The 12,517-nt window shown below is 38.7% G+C and overlaps 1 protein-coding gene across 1 annotated transcript; it reads right to left on the bottom strand.

The window, feature by feature from the left end:
- Nucleotides 1–9,067: 9,067 nt before the first annotated feature.
- LOC147611988 (uncharacterized) lies at nt 9,068–10,787 on the bottom strand. Its single transcript, XM_086783836.1, has one exon. The coding sequence runs from the start codon at nt 10,409–10,411 to the stop codon at nt 9,815–9,817; it is 597 nt and encodes a 198-aa protein (XP_086639962.1). The 5' UTR covers nt 10,412–10,787; the 3' UTR covers nt 9,068–9,814.
- Nucleotides 10,788–12,517: the final 1,730 nt, after the last annotated feature.

The raw sequence follows: 12,517 nt of genomic DNA, 5'->3' as shown, positions 1-12,517 counted from the left end.
GATATTCAGCAACCTTGACGGTGAGGTCATCCCCTTCTTTGATAGAGAAAATTTAAATTTGATTCTCAAGATCAATGCAACGCGTATGATCACGTGCGGCATATCTCTCCGCAAGGTGTGCCCATCTGTCAAAGACATAGGGGAACTGCTAGAGTTGAGAATGAAACTCCGGCAGAAGGCCTTGCATGAGCTCCACTATAGCAGTGGCATTTTTAGCTTCCCAATGGCTGATGACTTCAAGAGGTGCTAGGGAAGGGTGGGGTTTTGGTTCAAATCCCTTTACTAGGTTCTAGGAACCTTGGGAAGTAAAAACCTATTCCATAAGATTAGCCCAGGTGGTATAATTAGACCCGTTAAAATGAGTCTTTTGTGTGAAAGCATTTTTGCACATAGAAACATGAAAGGAAGATGGTGGGGGAGTCCAGGATGGTTGGTGCCCATATCCGGAGTGTAAGGTTTGAGGAGGAAAACCAGAAAATCCACCACCAGGACTAGGCATAGGTGTAGGTGTAGGACCTGTCGTAGAGGGTACTCCATAAGATGGAATATAAGCTTGGGCACTCAGCATAGGTGGAATACCTGGTTGAGGCACAAGTCCTTGAGAGGGCACATAATTAGGAAAAACATAAGTGCCAGGGATGGGTTGGTAAACCACCTGATACCTCGGAATGTTGGGTGGCACCGCAGTGCTAGAGGGCATAGTGCTGAGAGAGACCTGGGAGGTAGAACCCATATGCAGGACCCAAAGGAGATGCAGGCGGTGATGACTGCACGCCAACATTAGTAGGAAAAACCATGGGTTGGGTGGGAGGGTTTTGTGCTTGAAGTCGAGCAGTATTCCATAACGCATTAGGAGCAGGGACAAAAAGTGAACCAGAGGAGAAAACAATTTTACCTCCTTGAACACCAAAAGTCTGAGAGTGAATTGTACTCCCAGACCCTCCTTTGTTTGGGTTCACAGAATGCTAGGGATCAAGGGTAGTTGATGGTACTGTTTGTTGAACCTGTGCTATAGACGAAGATACCCAGGTAGAGTTAGGAACATACGTACTAAAGGGCACATACCAACCTGACGTGGTCATCGGCATGGTTGATGATGATGGATCTCCAAACGAACGAGGAGGTACGTGTCCTTCCTGAGACAAGTCCCATACCGAAGTCCAGTTTGTTGGCTAGAATGAGAAGTAGGGCACTCCAGATGAGGTTGAATACCTAGGTCCAATACTGGCACATTGGCTGTGGGCATGTATCCTCCTCTAGAAGTAACGACTCATGAGCTTGGGGAAGAAAAACCATATGCCAAAGGTGTAGAGGGTGAGTAGGCAAAAATAGGTTGGTCGTCTCCCAACCAATGAAAGACCGCGAATAGGGCTCTCCAGTGAATGAGGAGTCCCATCCTCCGTGTGATCTAAATATGAATAAGGAGAATCAATATCTGGTAAGAACTTAGGTTGATCCTCTGGAATCGTGGGTAGATGATCCATGTTGTGTGCTCTCAAGGTCTCAATCCTTTTGCTCATGATAACTTTGATACCATGTGAGGGCAAAAGAGACCAAAGGACCAAATATATGAGAGATCAGAGCAAATCACATAGCATGCAATGGGGATATATATATAGATGATAAAATCTAGTACAGGAGCTCTATGTGAGACTCTAAAGGAGCAGAGAGGGCTGTTGTCCCAAAAACGCAGAGAACAGTCCCGAAGTAAGCCTGATGTAAGTGCCTATATATGCTTGATGTAAGGCTGATGTCAGCTAAGATGTAAGCACTAATGTAAGCACAGATGTAAGCCCTAATGTAAGCACAGATGTAACAGTCCCGAAGTAAGCGTGATGTAAGTGCCGATATATGCTTGATGTAAGGCTGATGTCAGCTAAGATGTAAGCACTAATGTAAGCACAGATGTAAGCGCTAATGTAAGCACAGATGTAAGCGCTGATGTCCTAATGTAAGGTAGATGATAAATGCTGATGTAAGCATAGAGGTAAGTGTTGATCTCCTGATGTAAGACAGATGATAAACGCTGATGTCTGTTGAAGTGAATCGCTGATGACTGTTGAAGTGAAACGCTGATGTATGCTGAAGTGAAATGCTGATGATCAACCCTGATGTAGGTGACCAATCCAATAGTAGCAGAATGCAGGTTCCATTTGTCACAGGCAGCTTGTACCAGTAGTAGCAGCAGCCGGAGAGGAATATGTTGATGGTGACCCAAATGTAGGCGACCAGCAGAGAAGGTGGTTGAACTGAATGAAGATGCACTTCCTATATATATAGGAAGGGAGGGTGTTGGTTGGTCAGCAGAAGGGTTGGGTAAAATACCCTTTTGGGTATAATTTCACACGTGTTCCATACGATGTTGCTTTGCTCTTGCCTTGTGATTCTTCCTATTCCTTCTTCTTCAATGACAAGTGGTTTTTTGACTCTGATTGGTGGGCCATTACTACTGCAAATGTGGCCCATGCAATTGTATACTTCTCTACTTTCTCCACATTGGTGGCCACCCTTGCAACTTTTTAATTCTCCAAAGCAAAGGCCTTGGCAAAAAATGGCCCGATCGCATAAATTGAAGGGGCCCTCTTGGTACACATCCCAATGCCTGTGAACAATGTGCTTTGCAAATTCTACCTTGACATCATATGACTTTAGCTTCCATGTTCGCATTGTACCTAGCTTAGGACAAGAGAACAAATCACTCCAATCCTTTGTATTAATATCATTCTTCCCTCGTAGACTCCTTGGGTCCACACCTGTGAGGCTAAGCCTGTGGTCCAAGTGAAACGCATGCACAAACCTGCAAAATCTATTGTTGGATGGGTGCAACCATACCCCTCACAAGCTTTGTAGATGAGCCTGATGCCCTTTCCATGCTACAAGCCCAACAATCCAACATAAAACAAGGAACTTAAACTTTATAGAAATTATTTTTTACATTTTTTTTGAGATAAACACACAAGCTTGTAGAATTGTTAGCCTAGCAAAGCTTTGTGTACAACATTATTTAATAATTGATACATTTTATGCATTTCATCAAATATTTAATCACGCATTTCCCCAAACAATAGAATGATGATATTACTATATAGCACAGATTGGGAGCAACCTTTGATTTACAGCATTAAAAGTTGCATTCTCTCTTAAACACATAGACAACACTTGCAACACAACATTATTAAGTCTCTCTCTCTCTCTCTCTCTCTCACACACACACACACACACACACACACACACACACACACACACACACACACACACACACACACACATGTTTGGTTTGTAGCACGACAAGTTTTGCTCTCTCTAAAACACACAGTACACACACATGCATGCAACCCACAAGGGAGGAGAGTGCCATTTAGGTAAAATTGCAAGCAACCCATTTATAGAAAATCAGTTTGCCATGAACTCGTCAAGTAATGGATTGATAGAGGTAATGGGAAATACTTGGAAGAAGTTGGTGGAGTGTGCTCTTTGTGATGATCCTAGATGGACTGAGCTTTTATCAAGCGTGCTATAAGGGGAGGAAGCCTTGGCAAGGGTTGAGAAAGGGTTTGGAAAGGGAGGCTATAGGCGACAGGTTAGCAGAGGAGATAGATTCACACAGGGAAAAATAATTGCATGCCTGAATTCAGGAATTTGAGTTCAAAGGTAAGTTATGGAACCTTGTCTAGTAGAAGTAATGATATCACTTTTCTCATTCTAAATTTTTTAAATGAAAATAATATGATTAAAATGTACTATGGATACTATATTAGTTTCAATCACAAGTACTATGTTTTTCACCTATATTACACAAATAGTATTCCACCTTAGCATGCTTTCACCACTCAGTAGGATTGTGCTCAAAGTCTACCATTTTATAATCTCTCTTTAGTAGTAGATTGTGCTCTTGCAACCAATTCAATCTCATGATCAACAACACGTATTCAATAAACTTGGAACATTCCTGGGGATCACCCTAAACCAGTGGTCAAATTGAAAGCGTTAATTAAATTCTTGAGAATATGCTTCGAGCATATGTTAACATAATAGAAGATGTATTAGCCTTTGTTAATGTTTGCTTATAATCAAACTTTTCACCATTGAATTGAATTATGGAGTATACCCAACTTTTTTAGGTCCCATTGGGTTTACTACAGAAAACACCTAGTTCTGTGAATTTTCTTTCGAAGATGTAGAAAATGTTGGATATTGCTCGTAATTTGCACATTCTGTTGTTCTTTTAAAAAAGAGGGGAAGACTGTATTTCTCTTATCCTAAAAATACTAAAAAAATTACAGGTAGAATGCCAAGTTAGCACCAAGCTCATTTTTTAATGGAATTTTGAGATTTGAGTCTAAAGATTTATGCACATATCATTGGTCTTTACTATTACCTGTTCTTCCGAGAGAGAGAGAGAGAGAGAGAGAGAGAGAGAGAGAGAGAGAGAGAGAGAGAGAGAGAGAGAGACATTCCTATATATATATATATATATATATATATATATATATGAGAGAGAGAGAGAGAGAGAGAGAGAGAGAGAGAGAGAGAGAGAGAGAGAGAGAGAAATTCCCTCTATTTCCTACAGAGAGAGAGATTCCTATAGAGAGAGAGAGAGAGAGCCAAATTGCAGCCCAATCATCTGGTCTTTTTGCTAACTGCGCGCATCAAACGATGACAGCCACAGTCCCTTTCAACAGCACTCTACCAATCAATCCATGATCTCCATGTCTCGTTGTATAATCATCAGCACCACTCATCTCGTCTTCTTGCTACCTGCGCAAACGATGACAGTCGCAGTATCACTCTACCAGTCAATCCATTCATGAAAACAAGGGCAGGAGGTGCAAGGAGAGGCAAAGCACGGACCCATGGTAGGCACCTTAAGAACGCACTCACGCACCAGGTAGGCACGTTAGGCCTTCCCAGGTGTGGGAGAGGTTTCGTGGGTGCCGAGTGCCCCGGGGGTTGCCCTCCCCGCCTTGCACCTCCTCCCCATATAGAGGCAAACTATTTGGGGCGGGCTAGCATACCCTCAAGGCACCAAGTCCCTTCGGATAGAAATCCCACCTCACAGTGTGAACGATCTTCCATAAGGAGTGGGGTGTGTTCACATGCATTAACCTCTTGTATATTGATCATACAAACAATGGTCGTCCATGTGTTCATACCCATGGACTACATCTTTGTTCTCTCTATTTTGCCATTGGCTTCATTGGACACCAATAAATTTTAGTGTGTTGTACTCAATCATAAATCCAAACAGCATGGTTCAGTCGTAATTCCCCATTGACAAAAAGTGGTAGTTTTTACGCGTGTTTTGCACAAGAATTTGATGCTCAAAAGGAATATTTGCTTACACATCCCTATTACATGTGTAAATAGAAACCAGTGGCATCTCGGCTCTAACGATGTGTCCAAGTGGCCTGCAGACCACCAAACCCAAGATTGGGAGAAGGATTGTGTAAGATGCCCTCAAGCAAGGTGGAGTACAATAGGCCCTCAAGCAAGGTGGAGTACAATAGGCCCTCTTGACTTTCGGGATCCTAGTAGTAAAATGCATTCGAGATACTTGTGGGTGGATGTAGCAAAATCTCGAACATACAAGCACCAATGGCCTTATGCATGTAGCACTGATTGTCTTTTGTTTTTGAGAACCTCCTCCAATTTGTCATTGAAGGACAGTGTTGAAGCTTGGGTCAATCCTAAATTGAATGGCCATCGTACTAAAAGGATGCTTTTCAAAGGATATTTTTTTAGTGACATGATACTTTAAAGAAGAGTAAGGAAATGGTTTCATAGCCTAATAAGAGGAATCCTTCTCTAGATTTTGATAGATTTTCTTCTTCTTGTTTTGCACCCTAGCATAAATTATGATTTGTGCACTAAACCAAAAGTTTCAAGATGTAAACATGATCAAATAAAATTTACAATAGTTCTATAGGAGTGTTGTTTGCCCAAGTTATAAGTTTTCCTACATTAGGGATAGGGTGGTGCATTGAGTGGCCAATGGGCTTTCCAAAAATAGGGAGTTTCTCATTTTTGTAAGTTGTTTTTTAAACAATAAGACCCACACAAAGGGTCCAAAGTGTTGTCGAAATTGGTAGTGAAATAAGCATAACTCTTGACCTATTGATTAAAGTTATGGTTTATTACTTTGTTGTGTGGATACGATAGGTATCATCAAAATCGTTAAAGAGATAGATATGCATTTTGATGTTGAAAAGGACCTTTAGAAGTTGACGCAAGTTTGTTGATCCCACAAATCAAAATAATTTAGAAGCACCTCACTCCTCCCCAACACCCCCCTGGTTTAGTGTATCTTTGGGTTTTAATTTAATTTCTTAACCAAACGCCCTCAATAGGACATAGAAAAGAGGACAATGTGTTTATAATAGCTCAATTTCTTTTGTAAGATGCAATAACTTCCAATATGTATCCTAGATTCGTAAAGTGAAGTCTACTTGTCAACATCATCTTAACTACTACTTGTTATATAAAAAAAGAACAAAGAAATCATAGTATATACAACTTGAAACTCTTACTCACCTGATCATGGATTAACAATAAATAAGTGAGAATCATCAATTTAACATCTTATCAAGATGCATATTGTTTGAAAGTTGCATCAAATAACTACCCTTTTACCATCAGCATTTTGCCTCATTACTTCACACGATCTAGTGCAAGAATATTTCAAGCTTTCCTTAAGATATTGATAAGAATCATAATGACAGTTTTAGAGTCATGCATGCACCATTTTCATGAATATCATGTTTCTTCAAGAATTATAAAGATTTCACTATTTATATTTTATAAATTTTTATCATGCCTTATGATTGATACCAAGAGACTTATTATGACTACTTGAAGATAACACATGTTTCTAATGCAATGCAAACACTAATAAAAAGTGCACAACTCCATATGAAAGTAAAGTCTCTAATGATGTAAATTATAATTTAAAATGATTCTTACTTCTAGTCATAGTCATATAAGGACGACCACAACTATGCACTTTTATAATTGATAGCTATATGAGGGGAAAAAACTTAAGGCTTCACCATACTAGAAAGAATCAAAATATTCATGCTCTGAATATTTATAGCTTCATCGCATATGGTAAAGAAATAAAATTGAGTCTTTGATCTCATCATTATACCTCAAGGACCATAAGCATGCATGATTTCCACATTCCAAAAATATAACCGTGAACAAATAAATCAAATTTTTGAAGTGTCACAAAAGGAGTTACATAGCTCAAGTAACTTGCTAAACCTCTACTAGTGATGATGTTTTTTTTAAATTATAGGCTTAAGCATATGCCAACACCCTCCTAGAAAGGTGATTTAAACATTTCCAAAACAACTATGAGAAGGGTAAGATGGATCAAAGGATCTAGAGATGCTCAGGAAAAACTATAAGTTGATGTAATCTCGAGCTCATTTTTAAAAGTGGAATTTTTAGTGAGATTTGAGTCTAGCTTTCACTTATCATTGAAGCCATTTAATTATAATTAGATGTGTTATTATCTTATTTGTTTTGCATAAATTTCAAGCTTCTCTTTGATCCTCCCAATTTTTTGTCAAGGGACAACAAAATGCAGGTTTTGAAACCTAAAAATTCTTGTCTACATTTTCATAAATTTGGCTTCATTTTTTGGTCACCCTAGTGTAAATTACGATTTGTGCATTAAAGCACATTTCAAGTTGTAAACATGATCAAATAAAACTATGTAAGATTCTACGAATGTTGTTTGTTAGTGATGTGAGTTTTCCTACATTGGGGGCCATGGTGGTGCACCTCATGGACAATAGGCTTTCCAAATATAGGGAAATTCTATTTTTTGAAAGTTGTTTTTCAAAAATAAGGTACACACAAAAAAGGATCCAAAGTGTCAAATTGGTAGAACATTTTGATGAAAATTAACTATTACTTCGTTACATGTGATGTGATACATATGGTCAAAGTTGTTAAAAGAGATATATGTGTTTTGATGTTGGGAAGGACCTTTAGAAGTTGATCCAAGTTTGTCAATCCTACAAATAAAAAGATTTTGGAGGCCCCTCAATCCTACTTATGCTCCCCTTTCCTTAATGTATCTTTGGATTTTAATTTACTGTCTTAAGAAAATGATAGTAAAAGACATTAAGAAAAACCATACAAATGTTTATTCTAAGGAACAATTCAGAATCTTTTGTAAGATTCAACAAATTCGAAATATGCATCCTAGATTCTCAAAGTCAAGTCTCCTCAAAATTACTATCTTAACTCCTATGCAAGGAAAAAATATATTAGACGAAGATATATTTTCAATTTGAAACTCTTTACTTATTTGATCATGGATTAACAATAAAAAAGAGAATGTCATCAATATTATATTAAAATGAGAGATATATATAGCTTGAAACTCTTACTTATTTAATCATGGATTAACAATAAACAAGAAAACATCATCAACATCTTATCAACATATAATCGTCTTAAGTGAAGAGGCATGCACTTGCATCAAATAATTGTTCCTCTCTTTTGCCATCAAGCTTTTGTTGGTACTTCACACAATCTAATGCAAGAATTATTTTGAGATTTCCTTCAGATAAGGTTAGCTTTATATCGACAATTTGATTGTCATATGTGCACCGTTGACATGAATGACATGTTCTTTTAAAAATCATACATATACAACTATTTATATTTATAATTTTTGCTTGTACTCTATGATTAATTCCAAGAGATTTAATATGATAACTTGAAGACAACACATGTTTTCAATACAATGCAACCATCAATTCCTTTAATAAAAGTAAACTGTTTAATGATGTAAGTTATCATTTAAAATTATTCTTACTTGTCATAGTCATAAAGAAATGACCACAACTATGCACATTTATACTTGAAAGACATATAAGGTCATAATACAAAGAATCAAAAGATCACTTTCATTATTGCACCACATGTTAAAGAAATAAAGTGTTCTCAAATATTTCTTAGAACAAAAGAGACTCTTCCATCTCATCATTATAAAACCTCAAGGAACATAAGCATTGCCTTATTTCCAAATTCCAAAAACAAAACCACAAGTATGGAACAAGTAAATAAAACTTCTAAAGTGTCATACGACTTGATAAATCTCTACTAGTGCTATAGCCATATGATGCTTTTAGAGTGTTTTTGGCAATTTTCTTGAGCATATGCCAATAGTATCATGCTGCTTTAGTAAATCATTCGTGGCCATAGATCACATATGTGATGCGTTCCAATACATAATATATGTGCCTCAATAGCTATGACTAATCAAGAGGCCTCATACTCGTCACACCAATCATCATTTAAGAACATTAAAAGAAAAATTAGAACCTTTTGTTGTCTTCGCTGGTGCACGATAGTAGCCCCCCCCCTAGCACCACCCCAGCTTTCCTACCTCGCCGCATTCCCGCTCGAAAGAAGGGAGGGGGGAGGTTCGCTACCTCTTCCTTTACATGTCTCACTAAGGGTTGGACTAAACATGTAAAGGTCCAAGGAAGAGGTAAAAACACACACACACACACACACCCCCTTCACCTTCCTAGCTCGGAAGAAGAAGGTTGTGGAGGGCTCCCTACCTCTTCCTTTACATGTCTCTCGAAGGGTTGGACTTCGAACATCTCATTGGGAAGAATCAAGGACCCCAACAAATGATACGTTTTTTTTTTTTGGGTATTTCTAAAGGATAGGGGTAAAGGTGGTTTAAACATTTTCAAAACAGCTATGAGAAGGGTTTAAAAAAATTAAGATAAAGAGCTATGTAAGGCTTTTTTTCTTAGACTTGATTGTTGAAAAATGTTGGCTAGAATCAGACATCATAGCCACAATTGTAGGCAACTACCTCTTGGGCGATGGTGGAAATGCTGACGATGCAATTGCTAGAAACGGAGGTGTGATGGCTGAAGCTCCCAAGCACCGTTACATCACCAGAGACGGCCACATTCGTGGTGACTGTGAGCATGTGAGACATGGTCGCATCAGATCCCATAGCCAAGAAGCTCGAAGGTTCAATGGTGGACAGAAAAACTGCAAACCTTAAGGTCGATTTTTCCCTCACCGCTCCCCCTGGTATCAACACAAACCCTAACTCTTTGCCCTTGTAATACATCGAAGCTCCCACATTGGCATAGAAGAAGGCAGCCCTGTTAGGGTTCTGCAGAGACATGTTGAGGCAGAGGTTCAGTCCTTGCAAGATCTCTGTGACTGTGGCGTTTTCTGCAAAGCTAGGGTTAGAGTTAGAGTTCGGGCTTCCGCTCTGCAGCAGAATTGCGTTGATGGTGAGGAGAGGCTGCCTTGGCTTGAGGACAGAGAAGTAGATGATGGAGAGGAGCAGGAGAAGCAAGATGAGAGCTACAATGGCGAGTATGAAGAGAGGGGTTTTGCCATTCTTCTGCTTCTTCTCCATATCTGCTGCAGAGCTTAGGAGCTCAAAATCAAGCTAGGGTTTCTGTCCAAGATCTGTGCGTATGGGCAGGAGGCACAGCTTTGAATCTGCAACAGGATTGAAAGAACAGAAGGCTTTTGGCATCAGACATTCTGCCTCTTTAATTGTGTACTGTTCAGGATGTGCATCACGCAGTCTGTGCATCCCGAGGTGAAGGTTGCCATGTGGATAAAGAACGCCATGGAAACTGCAAGGGCGCGCGCGTGTGTGTGTGTTGCGCATGTGTGTGTGTGTGTGTGGCGCATGTGTCTCATCATGCTAGCTCTAAAGCGTGTAAAGCGTGCTGTGGCAGTAATTCTTTACCTCTTCTTTCTTCCCTTTTCAATGCAAGGTTTGAACCTTTGTTGGAAGATGAGACTTGGTTCCTAAGCAACTAACTTTGAAGGTATCCCCTCTCGGGTCATATAATATTTCAAATTAAAACCCCCATTGGTGTTCTTTTGAGAAATGACATTCTAAACAATGATACCAATTTGAAAACCGTGCGTTGCTAGTGGTTTGAGAACAGAGCGTAAGGCGACGGCCGAAAAGAGAAAATAGTATGAAACCCTACCAGTCCTCACCTTGATACAAGTTTAAATACAAGAACAAGTATGATGACATGCTCTTATTTTATCCGCTTCACAAGCAACATTTAACCATAGGGTTAGGGTCAGGGTCTGCTCCCATAAATCTCTTGTTTTGGTTGCAAACTATCCTTAAGCTTCAAATTGATAGGGATTTTGAGGTGTTTACAATCTCTCAGTGGGTTTCTTGGGTGGGCAAAGAGATGGACCAAGGAGATACCTTGCCAAAATGGTTGCTTAAAAGGAGCACAGATTCATTACATTTGCTCATAAATCGGTGTGACATTTAACCATTTGATATTTGAGCAAGGACTAAGTATTAGATATTTTATGCATAAAAGCTATGCCAATCTTTACCCATTTACTTTTGACCTTCTTCATGGAAACTTTAGTGCGTTGTGTCTTTGATAAACAATAAAAACATCTCCTTACACAAAATAAATTATATTGTGGAAACAATGCAATGTGTTTAAGCTATTTTAGAATGTGATTCAATATAAAATGGATTAAATAGTTAATTATTTTTTAAAGAAACAATTTAATCAAATCTATTGTTAATTATAATAAAAATAACGTTTTATAGATGTTATTCATTTGTAATCATGTCATTATTAAAAAATATCTCTCTATACTACCCCTTCTCTCTTTCTCTCTCCTCTCCCTATACTACCCCCTCTCTCTCGTTCTCTCTCCACTCTCTCTCTCTCTCTCTCTCTCTCTCCCCACTTTGTACATATCCTGCCCCTATGTCATTCAATTTCATTCATTTTCTTTGTGTTTTGAGTGGCATGTTTTTGTGTTAGTTCAATCAGGCATGCTATACAAAGGCACTACACCACCATTCTCTATGATGACCCTACCTCTTCCCTTACCTATAACTTCCTCCTCCAACATTCATCACCTTCTATTCAAGTCAAGAGCTTACCTTGGCCTTGTCGAATCATGTGTCATTGGACCTTACCCACAGAGCTACAATTGCAACTTCCCAATGTAGGTGCGCTAGGTCGTCGTCATCACGTCCTCGCTCTATTGCTCCTTTTCCAATGGAGTGAAGGAAGCGCTATACCAATTGCCTAGAGGAAGGCAAATTCCTTGAGCTCTTCATCCCCGGTGGACCTTTGCCCCTATATTATATTTAATATTCATATATGTATTATATCTTTTATATGAATTAATGAAATAAATATTTGGTATTTATATAATTATATATTATTACAAAGATATCATATGTACACTCTTATATGAATATAGAATATATAACAATGGATTTATTTTGTTATGGATCAAAAAAAGTGAGCTATGAAATGGACAAGATTGAGACTATAATTGTAGTTGTTTTGAGTCACTTAATAGCCAAAGTATTGTAACCCTTAATAAGCGAGCTCATTCGGTCCACTCATTTATCACTACTATAGGGTATAGCTCTTTCCTACTCAGTCCTTTGTCGTTGGATAATAATTAAACCATTGCATTTTCTTGATGTTCTTGATTTTCTTGATCA

Source organism: Cibotium barometz, chromosome 46 (genome assembly GCF_041138505.1).
Source record: "Cibotium barometz isolate CiBa-2024 chromosome 46, ASM4113850v1, whole genome shotgun sequence".
Lineage (NCBI taxonomy): Eukaryota > Viridiplantae > Streptophyta > Polypodiopsida > Cyatheales > Cibotiaceae > Cibotium > Cibotium barometz.
The sequence above is the reverse complement of the archived record's forward strand: the minus strand, read 5'-3'. Positions and strand labels throughout refer to the sequence as shown.